The sequence below is a fragment of the Somniosus microcephalus genome, chromosome 8 (genome assembly GCF_052327205.1).
Source record: "Somniosus microcephalus isolate GS21.2 chromosome 8, FLI_Smic_1.0, whole genome shotgun sequence".
In the NCBI taxonomy this organism is placed as follows: Eukaryota; Metazoa; Chordata; class Chondrichthyes; order Squaliformes; family Somniosidae; genus Somniosus; species Somniosus microcephalus.
The window spans coordinates 197,260,328-197,277,112 of record NC_140994.1 but is presented as its reverse complement, the minus strand read 5'-3'; the positions used below and the strand labels follow the sequence as shown (position 1 = coordinate 197,277,112).

The 16,785-nt window shown below is 40.1% G+C and overlaps 1 protein-coding gene across 10 annotated transcripts in view; it reads right to left on the bottom strand.

Annotated features, from left to right (window-relative positions):
* Positions 1 to 14,645, bottom strand: part of LOC147114018 (mitogen-activated protein kinase 9) — a 73,670-nt gene extending 59,025 nt beyond the window's left edge. For 4 of the 10 annotated variants that reach the window (XM_085995542.1, XM_085995540.1, XM_085995541.1 and 1 more), the window contains exons 1-3: positions 14,396 to 14,588; positions 1,405 to 1,539; positions 393 to 522 (exon numbers count right to left, since the gene is read on the bottom strand). In XM_085995542.1, coding sequence (XP_085851668.1) covers positions 393 to 522; positions 1,405 to 1,526 — 252 coding nt within the window. In that variant the 5' untranslated portion in view covers positions 1,527 to 1,539; positions 14,396 to 14,588. Of the gene's footprint in view, positions 1 to 392; positions 523 to 1,404; positions 1,569 to 14,395 lie in introns of all 10 variants that reach the window. The other 6 variants (XR_015079334.1, XM_085995533.1, XM_085995538.1 and 3 more) reach the window with 4 other exon arrangements.
* Positions 14,646 to 16,785: the final 2,140 nt, after the last annotated feature.

The following is a 16,785-nucleotide window of genomic DNA, read 5'->3' as shown; positions in this document are numbered from 1 at the left end:
GAGTCTACTCCGCCATTCAGTAAGAACATGGCTGATCTTCGACCTCAACTCCACTTTCTAACCCGATCCCCAAATCCCTTCTAGTCCAAAAATCTATTGACTCCAGCCTTGAATATACTCAACAACTGTGGTAGAGAATTTCAAAGATTCACAACCGAGTGAAAAAAAATTCTTATCTCAGTCCTAAATGGCCAACTTCTGATCCCGAGACTATGCCCCCTAGTTCTAGACTCTCCAGCCAGACAGTTAATGATGCAATTTCATTGTGCTAAATTTCAAACCTGTGGGTGCAAGACGAGCATTTTTCTATATTGCTATTATTGTACTTTAAGTGCGCAACATCTTCAATTTGCTCAAGACAATGGAATATTAAAAAATGTTGCTCGACTTACATTTTTATGATTTACACACTTAAGAAGAACAAGTTCCCTGTAAGCTCTCTTGGCATGAGTTTGGTTCTGGAAAGGTCTGCTCAGTTTCTTAACAGCAACACTTCCATCAAGTACACTATCATATGCAGCACTGCAAGTCAAAAAAAGAATTAAATAAACTTTCTCCGACATACTGGGCAAAAGCTGGGAAGCAAAGCCACTTAAGACCTGTATCTTTCCTGAGTGGCTGATACAACGGACTTCGTAAACAGGAAAATTAGCTTTTAAATTAAAATTTCAGCATCATGTTCAGAAAAACACACTACAGGATAGAGAAGATGCAGATTATTTCCTTTAGCTCCATAATTTTAGACGGCTGTTTAGGTGAGATGCAGAGTGCAAGAGAAGAAAATTCAAGGGCGAGTCAACCGATGCAAATCTAGGTGAAAGGCAACGTACAAGAATGATACGGAAGGAAGCCCAGACATAGATAATTGTCCCACACATTTGAAGGGCAACTATCACATAGTGCTACAAACAACTACTAGGAGAAAACTCAGACATTCAAAATTGCAATGTAGAACAAAAGTTCTCAGTTCTTAACTATAAATGGACAATTGCATTTCCACTTTGATGACACTTCGTTGAACATGAACCAATTTCTAAATCATCCACAAGGAAGACAAATCGGGATGCGAGTGAATGGGGAGCAAGGCCGACAGATAAGTGGGTAATGACAAGAAAGGGAAATAGGTGGGCAAGCTAAGGAGCGAGAGCACATTACGAGAAAGTGAGGGGGGAGGGGAAAGAGCGCACATACGTGCAAGGGGAGAGAGCGTGCACACAAAAGAGGGGGGCAAAGGGAACAGAATGCACACAGAAGAGGGACAAGGGAGCGCTCCAGTCTGTGTCTCTCACACGCAGTCAGCCAAAAGGAAATCCAATTGATATAAAGCAAGTACTTCAGACTTTTTGAGCCCTATTTACATTTCCTATAGGGAGTGTGCCATCCAGATGGTGTCCTTTTACTTACCAGACAATTCCCTGAGCCCCTGAACCTATGGGCTTCAATGACTGGTAACGCTTAAGAACCGTGAAGGTAGAATCACCAACTTGTACACTGTAGAATCCTGTCTCACTGTTAATTTCACTCATGTTGTAGTGTTTTCTGTAACAGAATCTTTAGTAATAAAAGTTCTAGACAAAGAGAAAAAAAGAGCAACTATGATTTGTTCCTTTGCTTTTAACCAAACTATTTGTACTGAAAAAACATGACCTTTATAATATTACAATTTTTTTTTACTTCATTTAAAGATTTTGCAGTGAAAACATACTAATTCTATTTTTCCTCGCGAGTGGCTAATAGAATTCAGTTAAGTTAGTAATGACTAATTTCACACTTGGACTGAACAAGGAATGAGGTGGTGTTTTGCCTCCCCATATTGAAGGCATCTCACGTTCAACCATAATAAATAAAAAATCTTATATTTGGACTACAAAAGCTTGCTTTTTATTTCCACGTTTTGTGATACTTTTGTGTCAGCTTTTCCCACATTTAGAACCGAAAATGCCTACATAAACTTAAAGTGTAATTACTCTTTTTCGGCAGTCCCTCGGAACCGAGGATGACTTGCTTCCACATTAAAAATGAGTTCGCAGGTGACTGATGAGTCCAATGGGGGACCTACAGCCTGTCACAGGTGCGGCAGACGGTGGTTGAAGGGGTGGGTGGGTGCGCTCCTTGCGCTTGCTCCCGGCGAAGAGACTCGGTGTTCGGCGCCTTCCTGGATGCTTCTCCTCCACTTTGTGCGGTCTGGGGCCAGGGATTCCCAGGTGTCGGTGGGGATGTTACACTTTTTCAAGGAGGCTTTGAGGGTGTCCTTGAAGCGTTTCCTCTGCCCACCTGGGGCTCTCTTGACATGCCGGAGCTCCGAGTAGAGCGCTTGTTTTGGGAGTCTCGTATCGGGCATGCGGACAATGTGACCCGTCCATCGGAGCTGATTGAGCGTGGTCAGAGCTTCAATGCTGGGGATGTTGGCCTGAGCAAGAACACAGACGTTGGTGCGCCTATCCTGCCAATGGATTTGCAGGATCCTGCGGAGGCAGCGTTGGTGGTATCTCTCCAGTGCTTTGAGGTGCCTGCTGTACATGATCCATGTCTGAGGCATACAGCAGGGTACCTTCCTGCCAGTGATGGCGCTCAGTTTTGCATTTGGCAGCTCCTCAGCATTTACTGCAGAGAAATTCCGATGCTCCAACTCTGCCTTCAAAACTGCTGTAACTTTGTCTATTTAACTATAATTAAGTATAAAATCAAAGTATTATATAAAAATTAAAAACTATGTATGGCTTTAAGATGGGGTTGAATTACATCTGCACACCCTGATCCAATTATTCCTCACCCTCTAAGCCCACTGTGCCGGAAGGCTTCGTTTGGTTGGTCTTAACTTTGTGTGCATGTGCTAGACAAGTTAAATATGGCAAGTGTGGTGAAATCCCTACGTAGTAATTCATCCTGGACATTGTTCTTTACCAGCCGTTTCAATGTCTGCTGGTCTTGATCTCTAAATTTAGTTAACCATTTACTTATAAAAGAAAACATTGGAAAAGCAGGTGTGGAAAATGCAGTGTCAATTTTGCCCTTGCCAGAAAAATCTCGACTTTAAAAAGCAAATGTGCTAATGGCTCCCCATCCTCCCCACCTCCTTCCCTTCCTGGAGAGCAAAATATTAACTGTTACAGTACTCTGAATAACACTGCTGTAAATCAAGAGATCTGCTGCATCTGTATCCCCCAATAACCAGTTGCACAATGGTTGCACCCAAACAGTAACGTCCCAGTTATTTTACATTTTAAACCCCATTTTTGAGCATTTTAAGTGGAAAATACTTAACAAGTATCCACCTGCATTTAGAGGACAGTTAGTGATCTGGTTCTAATCTCTGAAAATAAGTACAGGAAACTTTCGTTTTACCGGAGGTTAAATGTCCAGAAAGCTCTATCTACCGGCAAAATTCAGGAGCCGTTTCCTATAAGTTTTTTTACTTCTCGTTGCTTTTTTTTTTCCAGTCAGGCTCTGCAAGGTCTAGCTGAAGCTGTTGCTTAACTACAGAGACGCTTTTAAGCTGCGGCCGACTGTTTTGAAGCTGTTGCTAAGCAACAGGGTTTGTTGATTCATACGGAGCTCAAAAGCTCCGTATGTTTTAACATTAGCGCTGGTTTGTACGGCAGTTTGGATGGTACGGCACCAGCTCGGTCCCGTCAGTGCCGGATATCAGAAAGTTTCCTGTACAAGAGCAGGTAAAACTCTGAGGGGACTCTTACAGATCTTTCACACATTGGACAGTATATAAAAAAACCACCATCATCATCCTCTTGCACCTCCAGCCTTTCTCTCATGCTGTCTGCCAAAACTGACTACCTCATCCTCCACTCCCAACCCAGTGAAATCCACCTGCCTAACTTGTCTATGATCTCTGCGGAGTTCAAATAAATAGAAATGGTGCAGCAGTATGAACGATTACTAGAATGTCAAACTACTGTACATTGTCCCTGGCACACTGATGCAGATGCCCTGTCTGAAACCAGCATCATGCTGGGTTAGATCTGCTGTGAAGTTATCCCCTCGAGAACTATGTTTTGCTCAATAGTAGCATTTTTAACATTATTATACCAAGGTCTCCCATGAAAGCATTGGCTGAAATTCTAAAATGAGACAGTCTACAACATAATAAAAAACACGAATGTACTTGGACAAATTGATGCTCAAGGTTAACCATATTACTGCATATAGGTCATGTTTTACCGGCCGGGACTTTCCTTGCAGCTGCTCTTGCTTCACCACTACTTTTGCCAGAACTGTGGCAGAAACACCATTTACACAAACCAACACAATAGAGAACTTCAAAACATGCCAGACAGTACTAACTGCACACCTGCTTTTACCTCTGAATTCCAGAACAATCCTTTTTCCACACAAGAAATATTGCCCTAGAAATTGCAGACAGAGGCGTACCTCCGGAGCATGCCTCTGACCCGCAAAACAATTCTGAAAATATCTCCTGGCGCTCAGGCTGCGAAGAGTTGCGGTCTCAGGCCTCCAGGCGGACAGCAACGTATCGGCCCACGGATCCCAGGGACGCAGGCGGTTCGGAAACGTCCCCGGGATCACGTGGGCCCGGTCCGCCAATGACAAAGGAGGATTCCATTGCAATCATTTACAAAGGGAATCCCCTAATGATATGCAATGGAATCCTCAAATAATCATAATGTACAGAATTTAAAAAATTAAACAATGTACTGTACTGCAAATTTATTCTTAAGTTCCTTCATCGCATCAACCTCAATAAAAATTTAATTTTGATAAATAATTTTTAACATCTTAATCCGGGCCAATATTTGTATAAACTCATTTAAAAAAAGTGTATATGCATTAATTTTGGATTTTTTAATGTTTGATTGAAGCCTTATACAGTATACCCTTATGCAAGCAGGCCATATGCCTGCTTTTACCATCTGTAAGAGTTGCGTGGGCAATTAGCCCAACTCTGCGCCAGCAATACTCATTTTTCAGGTGGCTCGGATGATCTGTCAAGGCGTACCTTGACAGATCGCAAGTTCCAGATTTCACGTATGCGGAAATCCGGACGTTGCAGGGAGTTTCAAATGGACTATGACGGTGTACTCAGAGTGCGCAGAGACTGCAATTTCAGGGCCATTATATTTGTGTGTAACAATATTTCAGTTTGTGGTTTTTGAATATGACGAATACAAACTAGAGAATGAGTTTAAGGTTTTAAATTAAAATTTCTGGTCATTTTTGGGCTGAAACCAAAAAAAAAACGAACATTAAAGCTTTTGGATTGTCGTAGAAACCCACTGGTTCATTAGTATCCTTTAGGGAAGGGAATCTTCCATCTCTACTCAAGTCTGCGTTACACCCTGTCCCACACTGAAGTGGCCCAGCAAATCGCTACACGTGCAGCAGGGGCATTAAATGCAGTCTTGCCAGCACTGTTCACACCCCGAGAACAAGTAAAAAATTGTTTATACAGCTGCAGTGTTTAAGGAAGACACAACTTATTTAATTTCCAGGAACTTGCTGTTACTGGACAGTGGGATTGTAAGGAAATAATATAAATGATGAATTTTGGGTCTTTGATTTAAACAACATTTGCTGAAGCTTTAGAAATGTTTATGACTGGTAGCAAGACAGACCATTAACAGGGACTTACTGTTTGTAAGCCACATCCCTCACAGGGCAAAATGGCCTATTCTTGTTTGAATTAATGCTTGATTGACAACATGACTGGCTACATGCTACAAAGCCACAGTACTCCCCTTGCATGCTATTAAACTGCAGGATGCCAAACTCCAGAACCCTGACCCCAGTTCTCTCAAAACCCCAGGAACTCTACCCAACATTGCCAAAGCCCAGGTACCCAACTCTAATTTGGAAAACCGGTGTACATTGGGCTTTAAATAACAGCAGTGGAAATCAACCCCAACCCAAAGATAAAAAGCAAAGAACAGTATTTAACAAAAACAGCATTTAACTTATTTTTCCACCACAAATCAGTGATAATACATTGTGTATTGCATGCCATAGAAGCTTTGTTGCAGAACAGCCTGTCCTTCAACTCACCATAAACACCAATGGAAATCCACCCCTATAAAAATCTCACTTCCTGTGTCACACCTCATATGCAAATTATTTACTAATAAATTGTTAGCAGTTGAATAGCTGATTTGGAAATTCATTCCAATGCAATGCAAATGATTTGCAGCAAATTGCCCAACATGTGGTAACATACAAAATGCCCTGCAAAAAGGAAAACCAACCAAATTGTTCAAAAGACTTCCAAAAGTTTTCCATCTGCTATTTTTGTTGTCATCAGCCTTGAAACTATGGGCTAAAAACCAAAATTCCTTCCATAATAAAAACATCAAAAATTGCACATTTCACAATAACATTAAACTATTTAATAAGTTTTTCAGTAGCTTCATTAATATTCATGTGAAGGCTTCAACCCCTCATAAGTACGGGTTTGAAGTTGATATTTTGACCCCTACGTTAGCTTCAGGAAGATGGCAGTGAGCATATGCAGAATATCCCATCATGCATCTGTATAACGCAGTCAGTGCAAGTGGCAGACTAACTCAGCAACTGGAAGGGCATAGTATCGCATGAGGTGAAAGGATTTGTGTGTTTTTCCAAATTATTTGGAGAAAAAGTGCACAAGAAACTTTGTTGAGCCTAATTTAAGTTCTCTCTTTTTCCAAAAGCAACTGAATTGAATTTTTAAAGCTTTTCGGGTAAAGACAAAAGCTTCGATTCACTTCTGTTTTGCTAGTGATAAAATGTAAACACTGTAATGACAGCTAAAAACCTAGGTACAGCATGAGCAAAAATGTTCTGCTTTCCCCACTTTTCAGCATTCACGGTCCCCCCAATGCATAGTACCTACCTATTCAACTTCCCAAATGCCAACCCTTCAAAGTGCTTACTCACCTCAACTACTCACCATTCTCCCATGATCATAACCTTCCCACCAAATATCAACTCCTCTGGGACCTATTGCCTACCAAATATTCACTTGCCCCGGTTGCAAACCTGAATTCTCATCATCCATGTCCCTACCTCAAGTACTCATTACATGGCGGTTGTCCATGGAGGCAAACAAACCATTCTAGGTGGATTTTCCACTTGTAAGGGTGAATTGAGAGTGTCTGCCCTGAAGTCTAGTATTTGAGAGTTCCGAGGTTTTTCCACAAACAAGCTGGAGAAAGAACTTACTCATTCCTTCTTAGGATCAACTCATTCCATCATTTCTCTAAACAATAATTTGTTTAACTTGTTTGACAGCATAGCTGCCACGATTGGATCATTTATGGAATCCTATATTCTTCCACACAACCTACTCATGAAATAAAAGATAAAGTCTCTCTGATAGTTCTTAAAGAATCTATGGGTTCAAATACACAAATGTTTAAAAGTAAAGGACATGTTGATAAAGTTGTAAAAATCATACGGGATCCTAAGTTTTTATAAATAAGGGACCAGAAAGTGGTAACGCTAAACCTATACAAATCATTGTTTAGACTGCAATTAGAATTATACAGTTTTGATGACCCTACTTTAGGAAGGCTGTCAAGGCCTTGGTGAGGATGCAGAAGAGATTCACTATGATACCAGGGATGAGAGGTTTTAGTTATAAGACAAGAGAAAGTAGGGCGGTCTTCATTAGAATATTAAAAGGTGAACAGGAAAACAGATAGTGTTGAATATCAAGAAGGGTTTTAAGAAGTTAAATGGGGATAACTATTTCCACTGAATGGTCAGTCAGTAAATAGATGGCATACATTTAATATCACCAAAAGAACAAAGGGAGAAGATGGGAGAATTTTGTGCAGAGGTTTGTTAAGACATTATATGTTCTCTCCGAAACAGTGGTAGCAGCAGAATCCATAACAGCTTTTAAAAATGAATAAATATTTAAAGAAAAATGTGAAAGTCTATGGGGAAAGGACACAATGGGCACGAAGTGGATTGCTCTTTCAGACAGTTGGCAGAAGTGTGATGTGCTGATGGCCTTTCATTTGTGCCATAAAATCCAATAATTCTAAGTGAGGGTATTCCTCTAAATCAGTGGGACAGTGTGGGATATGCTGCCTGGAAACTCCAGGCAGTGCCACAAAAGGGTTGCTGAGTGAGGCGGTTTCATGGTTTGGCAGTTGTGCAATGTTGGCTCTTACTGGGTTTCCAAAGCCTCCCTGGTTGTTGCACGCAATGTCTGTCATTGCTTTTTAAGATTCCAAGAGTTCCTTTATCTGTCCACCAAACACATGTTTCATGACCAAGAACAGCAGCAATAAATATATTGAAGCTCCCATAAAAATGCAAAGCACAACACCGAAAGCTACTAATCTCACTCCAGATTTGAAGCTATAAACCTCTACCTTTTGCAGTACTGCAGAAGTCTGCATTTGGTTCTCAATGAGGAACATTAATTGACTGCAAAAAAATAGTTCAGCAACTCTGCTCGAGCGAAAACTGAATTAATACATCAATTTATTGCAGTGGTCTTTTGGGAAGCGGGTGGTGGGGTAAGAACAGCAACTGAGAATCAAATAAATAAATGCATCCAGCTGAGAATTACATAAATCAGTCTTCAATATATTAAATTGAGCTTTAGAGGGCAACAAGGTCAGCAGTGAGATGATGAATTTGATAAATGTACCCTGAAAAAGTACAAATCGAGCTTCAGGTGAAGCACGTCAGCTGCAAATTAATAAATGTCCCCTAATACGTTCAATGTAGCTTCAATCGTGTGTGAAAACTTAAACCCTTTTACAGCAGTTGAGAGATAGTGCATCACTTGCTCTGGCAGAATCCTACTGACACATGGGAAATTCTGCACCTCCTTAGATTGCAGCATCTCCCTGAACCCAACAGTGACAGCCCTGGGTCAAAAATATCAACTTCAGGTCAGGCTTTTGAGAGAGAGGCTGAGAAATATAAAACCATTAAGTGAAGCTACTCAGACAAAAGACAAATTTACAGGTAATCACGTTATTGTGAAATATGTCTTTTGTTTTTATTCTACTTTATAAAATTGCCAAGTTGAAGGTCAAATGCTGCTGGAAGAAAAATACTGTAAGTGTTTTGAGTAATCAGTTGGGTTTGCTTGGTTTACCTTCTCCAATGCTAAGAAATTTGCACAATTATAATTAGTAGGTTCAAATTGCAATTAATACCATCAGCTGGAAGAAATTTTTATTGAGTTCAAATAACTTAACTGGATGAACTTAAATAGACAATTTGACAAAGCAAGATAATGAGATAGAAAAAGCCCAGGTGAATCAGACTAGTGCAGTTACAATGGGCCAAAAGACCTCCGTGTGCTGTAAAATTCTATGCTGGGTATTGCTAGAGGAGAAACAAGATAGGGCATGTAAAACAGAAGATAGTGCCCAAACATGTCTATATCATTATCTCTGTCTGTCTTCAACATGGAGACAGGTAACTTGTGGACTCTTTCAGCCCCTGCACTGAGGAGTTGCACCAGCCCCCAATGTTACACCAGGCCATTCAAAAAAATCATTTTTCCACATTCCTATTTGCCCATCTTTTTACATTGCCATGAACATTTCCATATTAACAACCCAATAACTTTCCTTATGACTACAATAATTTTACAGTGAGTTATGATTGCACTGCCTGAAAGGGTAGTGGAAGCAGTTTCAATAGTAACTTTCAAAAGGGAACTGGATATATACACTTGAAAATGAAAAACAAAAGGCAGGCTATGGGGAAGGGGCAGGGGAGTGGGACTAATTGGATAGCTTTCTCAAAGAGTCAGCACAGGCACAATGGGCGGAGTTTTATGCTGTATGATTCTGTGTGTTGTTTCCCCCCCCCCCCAAAAAAGTGTCAAAATCAGCCTAATTTCTTTTAAAGGACTTACGCGTTAGTCATTTTTTAACATACATCTATAACACAACCAGTCATCATCTTTCTTCAAGGTCCAATTTTCACAACCATAAAATGCTACTGACCACACAAAACACTTAAGCAATATATCAATGCAATTTGGTGTTGTTAGCATTCTACTCATCAGCCTGATTTTACAGCAGCACAGAATCTCTTTCTCCATTTTAACTTAATTGCTGCAGCTATTTAAAGTTATTAAACTATCCCAAGTGAACATCCTCGTCTTGTGATCTTAATCCATTTTGTTAATTCTTGCTGCTGCTGCTTGTTCCCGAGAGCAATTCCTAATAAATTTAATGTCTTTCCCATCAATTCCAGCTCTTTGCAGGATATCTATTAATCTTGTGCTTCACTCTGTCAAACACAAATCTAGGAAGAACAGGTAGACTTATCATCTTTTCACAAATTCTCAACCCAAATATTCCTTCGCATGTTCCTTCCTGCTTCATTCTGGTAAATATTTTTGCTTCCTGTTCAGCAGTGTTTCCTAAAACTGGTTGCCCTATGTTCTTCGCCTTCTGTAGCCTAGTGAGCATCACAAATATAGATCTGGCAAAATCCACAGGTATGACTCCTGAGGTGTGCATTAAATTCAGGTTTCATGATTTCTGTAACCAATCTCTTTATTCTGCACCATTTTTTTCCCCAACTGCCTTACCAGTCTTTATACTGCATAGCATATTTAACCTCTGATGCAGTGACCTTCACTCTTTCTACCTCACTTGTAATGCTTTATTTTTCTTCACACCGAGTCAGTTAAAAGTTCTTCTACATATTCTATTTGTGTAGCTTTATTACATAAAATAGTTCTTTATTCTTGTGCAACTACCTATTGCATTTCCTTCCTTCACATCTTTGATTTTTCTGCTCTAGTGTCTGGCTCTATTTCTTCCATCCACATTTCCGGTACCTCCAAACACTTCCTTTTGCATCTTAGCCTTCATTTTAAAATAATCCTGTCCTTTATATTTCCTTTTCAAACTCATTAGATTGAAGATTTCTTGAGTCACTCATGGTTTCTTCGCCTGTCATTTCCCCTATGACTTCCTCTGCTGTACTAAAATGTTGTGAAGTTGTTCCAATATTCAATAATACATTCTTCTTTTTCCATCCTGTGTCCCATTCAAGTTCCTCAAATCTGTTACTCACTTCTACAGCCTATTGCTTAGCATTCTGATTTTATTTAAAACCATTAATCTTCAGCTTGCTTCCTACCTCTGCCATCACTGGGTTATAACTAGACTTATAGGAGTATGCATAAGGGCATGTTTGCATGTCCTTTACTGAGTTTTGAAAATGCAAGTTTATCTAAATCGCTATAGTTTGCTCATTATTAGCTTTCAAACTTTGCCATAAGTATAACCTTATAGGCCTCGGGTAGCCAATCTGGAACATGGGTAACAGTGAAGGGACGTGCAAGTGATTTCAGGAAGAAACAAGCCAGATTGGTACATTTGTCAGATAGGCTTCAAATTAAATTGAGTGTGGAGAAGTGATGCATTTTGGAGGAAGGAAAGGAAAAACAAACTAAATGGTAAAACTTTAAGAGTAGAGCATGGAGATTACAATGACCTACAACATTAACTTGCATTTATGTTTCCCCAATAACCTTCCAAGCTCTTGGCTACCTGTTGGGCTAGGGTCATCGGCACATCATTTCTATACTCTTCTCCAGAGTAGAAGAAATGCTACTCTTTATCTGTGATTATGAAAGAAAACAAGAGGGAAAAGGCACAAAACATTATGGCACCAACACCATTTCAGGGTAGTGGCACATTAATAATAAAATCTTGCCCCAGAGTGGTTGCTTTTGAAAAAATTCAAATCAACAGACAACATGGAGGAAAAGAAAGCAAAGTTCACACTGGTTTATATCATGTTATAATGATTTAACTTGCAGCATGTCAACCTCCAAACTCAGAATCCTGTCCCTATTGGGTGTTTAAAAAAATTCTAAACTAGATATACCTTCATCTTCAAAAGGTTGACTAATTTGCTAATTATTGTTTTTAAACAATTTACATTTAATGAAACAAATAATAAATCTTTCTGAAATGTATAATAGATTAGCATCAGCATGCAATTGGCTATAATAATTACAGATTACAATAATTGAATGGCTAATTGGGCATCAATTGAGAAAATGCTAATCACGGAAACAATTATCATGAGTCACGAATTCTAAAAAGGAAATGCCTCTTGGTATAGTTATGGTGAAAGCAGGAAACATTATAGCAAAGTAGTTAGAATAAAGCCCAGCAAGAAAACAAAATCAAGAACAGCACAACAGTCTGTAGTAGACTAATGCATTACAAATTGACAGAAAATACACTTCATGGATGAAGATCTTGTTTAGATTAACTGAAAGAATAAAGTGGCAGAAGATGAAGCCCAGAGCAGACAAACAATTTTCAGTAAAATCTTATGTAAATCCTCACAAATACTTTCATTGAACAACACTTGGTGGATGAAGGGCAATAAATTGCCTCAGGAAGGATGACTTTTACATGCCTCTTTCTAGTGGATGAAAAGTACTGCTATGAGCTGCCTCTGCTGCTTCAATAGACTAAGCAGAACATCTATTTCAGAGTAAAACTTTCCATTAAAAATTAAAAATTACTGCACTGTGCAACATTCTGGGATAGCCAGCATTACATGAAAAACCTTCAGTGCCCAATCTTGAACTTATCTGTCTGCAATTACACAGTACTAAGATGACATTCTAATGCAATACCAACCCCAAATGTGTTACTACTTTGTAATACAGTGTAGACTATATTATTCTTATTAATCATATATTTCTTAGCAATTTTCATTTTTTTTGCCAGCAGGGCTATTAGGACAGACTCACGGGCAAAAACCTCCCCCTTGTGCACCATGTGAATTGACCAAAGTGATTTTGCTGAATGAATGTAACATCAGTTAGAAATTCCAGTAGAGGAAGCAATTCAGCCCATGTCGGTTCTATTCCTAGACCACTCTTTAGAGATATACATGCTAATCCTACTTCCCAGCTCTTCCCACACATCCTTTAAGATCTTTCCAATTGTTTATTAAATTCTTATTAAATATCATAATTGAATTGACTTCAATAGTCACTTGAGGCAATGTATTCCTTACCCTAATAACTTGGCATGAAAAAAATCCTTCTAACCTCCCTCTTCAAATTTAAGAGTTTATACCCTTGTTACTGATTTGCCAGCCAGTGGAAATAATCACACCATAATTTCAAACACAATCACTAGTTAGCCTTCACTGATCTAGTGAATATAGCCATAGGTTTTTATTTTTGTTCCTCATCACAAAATGCCTCTTCATCCCTGGTATCAACCTCCTGAATGTATGTTACATCGTTCCCATGGTTTTAATATATATATATATATATATTTTTTTTTTTTTTTTTTTTTTTTTAAGGGCAGTATATGCTGCTATTAAATGAAGATGCTTAACTTTACAAACATACAAATTGACAGGCAGGAAAAGACCAGCTGGTCATCAAACCTGCCCCACACTATAATGGCCAGAGCATCAGGACTGAACACTTCGTCCCTCCCCCCTATACGACCAACACATGACAATTTGAATAGAAATGGTAATGTGTAATATTCCCCGCTTCAGTGTTAACTTCTCAAATGAATGCACCAAGGCCTCTTAACACTCCAAAAACAAAACAAATCCCAGAGATCTTGTAACACATCAGTAAGTTTCTTCATTAACAGCACTGTAATTATGCTGTGTAGAGTAACTACTTCAGATCAGGCCAGTTTTAGGGGCCTGCAACCCAAAGGCCTTGCAAATTTCCAAAAGACCAAATCAAAAATGGAAGTCAATAGACACAATTTCTCCTGATAAAAGACTACAGAAAATAAATACAGTAGTGTCTACTGCATATACAAAAACATAGAAAAAGGAACCATAAATTGTTTGATTGAAGGATGCAATAATCATAATAGCAGCAGTGTTCCATTTAAAATTACTAGGTCAAAATTAATGGCGATAGTGCAATACAACCAAATTATATATTTTATATTAGTTGCATTACTTCAGGTATCATTTCACCTGCCACTATAAATGTGCTCACCCCACCCATTATAACCCAAAATGTAATATTGGAAAGATGCACTATAGCACGCAAAATAAATTTAATTGCTAATTTAAACCTTGCTCAAGGAAGCGGCACTGGGGAGAAAAACAAAATCACAGGCAAAGAATAAAATATATTCAAGCACCGAGTCTTGGGGCTAACCCTGTAGAGCTGGGGTATAACCCGGTGCCTGGCTGGCTGCTGTAACTGAACCCCCTTTAACTTCAACCAAGTGGGAGGGGGGAGGGGTTCCGCACTGAAATAACTCCGCAGCGAAACGTGCAATTCCTGCACCTCGCAGCGACACCATTGCACCAAGAGCGCGGGGGTTTGTGAGCTGGCCCCACTGCAGCGGAGGAAAGTGCGCTGTGCACCCGAGATTGCCGCTCAGGAATTGGCCGGACAGGCCTCAGCCTCACTCGGAGCGGGCGGGATTTAATTACCTACCTCACCACATCCGCTGGAAGGAAGTGCAAAGTTTTAAAGTTTAAAAAGAAAACAACACTGAGAGGAGAGAAGCTCCTCTCTGCAGGAATAAAACGAGGTAACGGTGAGCCTGACTGATGACTATCGGCCGACACTCTGTCACGGTCTGGGTGCCATGGTTGCTCCAGCACCGCAAAACACTCGGGGACTTCACGTCACGACGTCCCTACCGCGAACTGGAGGTAGCGCAACCAAACCTGCCCCGCAGGAGACCTGATTGACAGCTCAACTGACCACTGGCGCCAGCAGCTCTGCTCGCGATAGTCGGAAGGGAAAACACGGCGACCAATCATTGCCTTAGGGAGGCGGGAATTCGTTCAGCAAGTTAGACTGGTCTGCAGTGAGAGTTATCAGAAGAGAGTGGATGCCAGAGTATTATAAAGTCTCCCTTTGTAACTGCGCTTTCAGTAAATTTACACTTTATCAATATGACAGAGAAAAAAAACATAAAGCTGTTTGCATACATAAAAATAAAGGTTTTAAAGGGCAGTGTTCCTCAGACAATGGCGTTCCCATACTGACCTCAATGTATGCTGCAGTACCAGCTTTTGTACTGCAGATTTATTTTTCATAGGTATCCCCCGCCATGCCCACTTTGATGCCTCCTGTTGCTGATGCTTCCACAATTGCAACCTCAACTGCTTCATAGCTTTCTCCTAACCAACAATCTTCCCAGTTCATTCCTCATTCCTCTATCCTTTTCCACTGGCCCTCATGGTATTGTCCTCCAGAATAATGGCTTCCTTGCAAATAAGGCTGCCTCCATCTGTTGCCCCCCTGGGTTTGACAGAAACTTGTCTTGTGGGTGATGATTCCTTCCCCCCAGACACACTGCCCAACTATACATTCCATCACATATTGAGGTTATCCATGCAGCTGCCTCCAGCATTACCGGGCCCTGGCCCATTTTCTGCCCCTGCCATTCTTGGTGCCAGCCTTTAATACCCCTGTGGACTCCATTTCCACCACTCTGCCATCACTGGATCCTGCTCATTTTCTGCCCTCGCCATGCTTGGACTGCCAGACATCCACCCCATCATCGACAGCCTCATGGAAATTTGGGGTCATTAAGTACAAAGCGAGGATGTAATGCTAAACCTAAATAAATCATTGGTTAAGCCACAGTTAAAATAACTTGTATAGATTTAGGCACCCATGATGCAGGCCATGGAGAGGATGCAGAAAAAAATCACTGTGATACATGGAATGAGAAGCTTTAGTTAAGAGAAAAGACTAGAAAAACTAGGGCTGTTTTAATTAGAACATTGAAGGTTACAAGAAGGTCTGATAGAGGTGTTCAAAATTCTAAATGCCCATCCACTGCATTTTCTTTAATCAGGCATTTCTTTAAAAAACTATTACATTTTTAAAACACGATTTGCTTTAAAAGAAAATTGTGCTAACTTGTCCTCGATTACCCCATGCATTTCTAATGTTTACTATTTTTCTTTTGAATTATAAATAAGATGGATCCAGGTAACTAAAGGTCCATTAGTTTGACATCAGTAATAGGGAAAATGCTTGAGGGAATTATTAGGATGCAATATATGACTTCTTAGACAGAGAAAGACATCTTAGGGACACCCAATATGGCTTCAAAAAAATCATGTCTTACAAATTTGATTGTATTTTTGAAGAAGCCACTAAGATGATGGATGAAGGAAACCCAGTAGACATTATCTACATAGACTTCCAAAAAAAGGTTTTTGACAAGGCACAGCATAAGAGACTTCTCTACAAGATCGAAGCCTCTGGTATTAGTGGTCATATATTGAACTGGATTGAGAACTGGCTGGAAGGCCATAGGCAGAAAGTAGTTGTAGATGAATTTGGATCTGCTTGGAGACCAGTGGTATCCCACAGGTGTTAGAACCATTGCTCTTTACTAATGGTCTGGAAGTAGGTGTTAGGGGAACGATCTGCAAGTTTGCAGGTGATGGTAAGATTTGTGCAAATGTCAGAACCGTAGAAGATGCTTGACTGCTACAGGTGGATCTAGATGCGTTGGGGGGTTGGACTCATGACTGGAAAATGATGTTTAACTTCGGAAAGTGCAGTGTTGCGCATGTAGGCAAGGCAAATGCTCAACATACATACACCTTTCTGGGAAAAATACTAAAGTCGGTAGAGAAAGAAAGAGATCTGGGCTTTCTAGTGCATTAATCTCCAAAGGTTCATGAGCAATGCTGTGAAATGAGCTACAGCGAATAGGGTGTTGGGGTGTATTTATAGGACAATTGACTCTAAGACAATGCACACTCTTTTGTTCATGTACAAGACCTTGGATAGGCCTCTGTTAGAATACTGTGTCCAATTTTGGTCTCCTCACATGGTGGTTGATATTGAGGCTT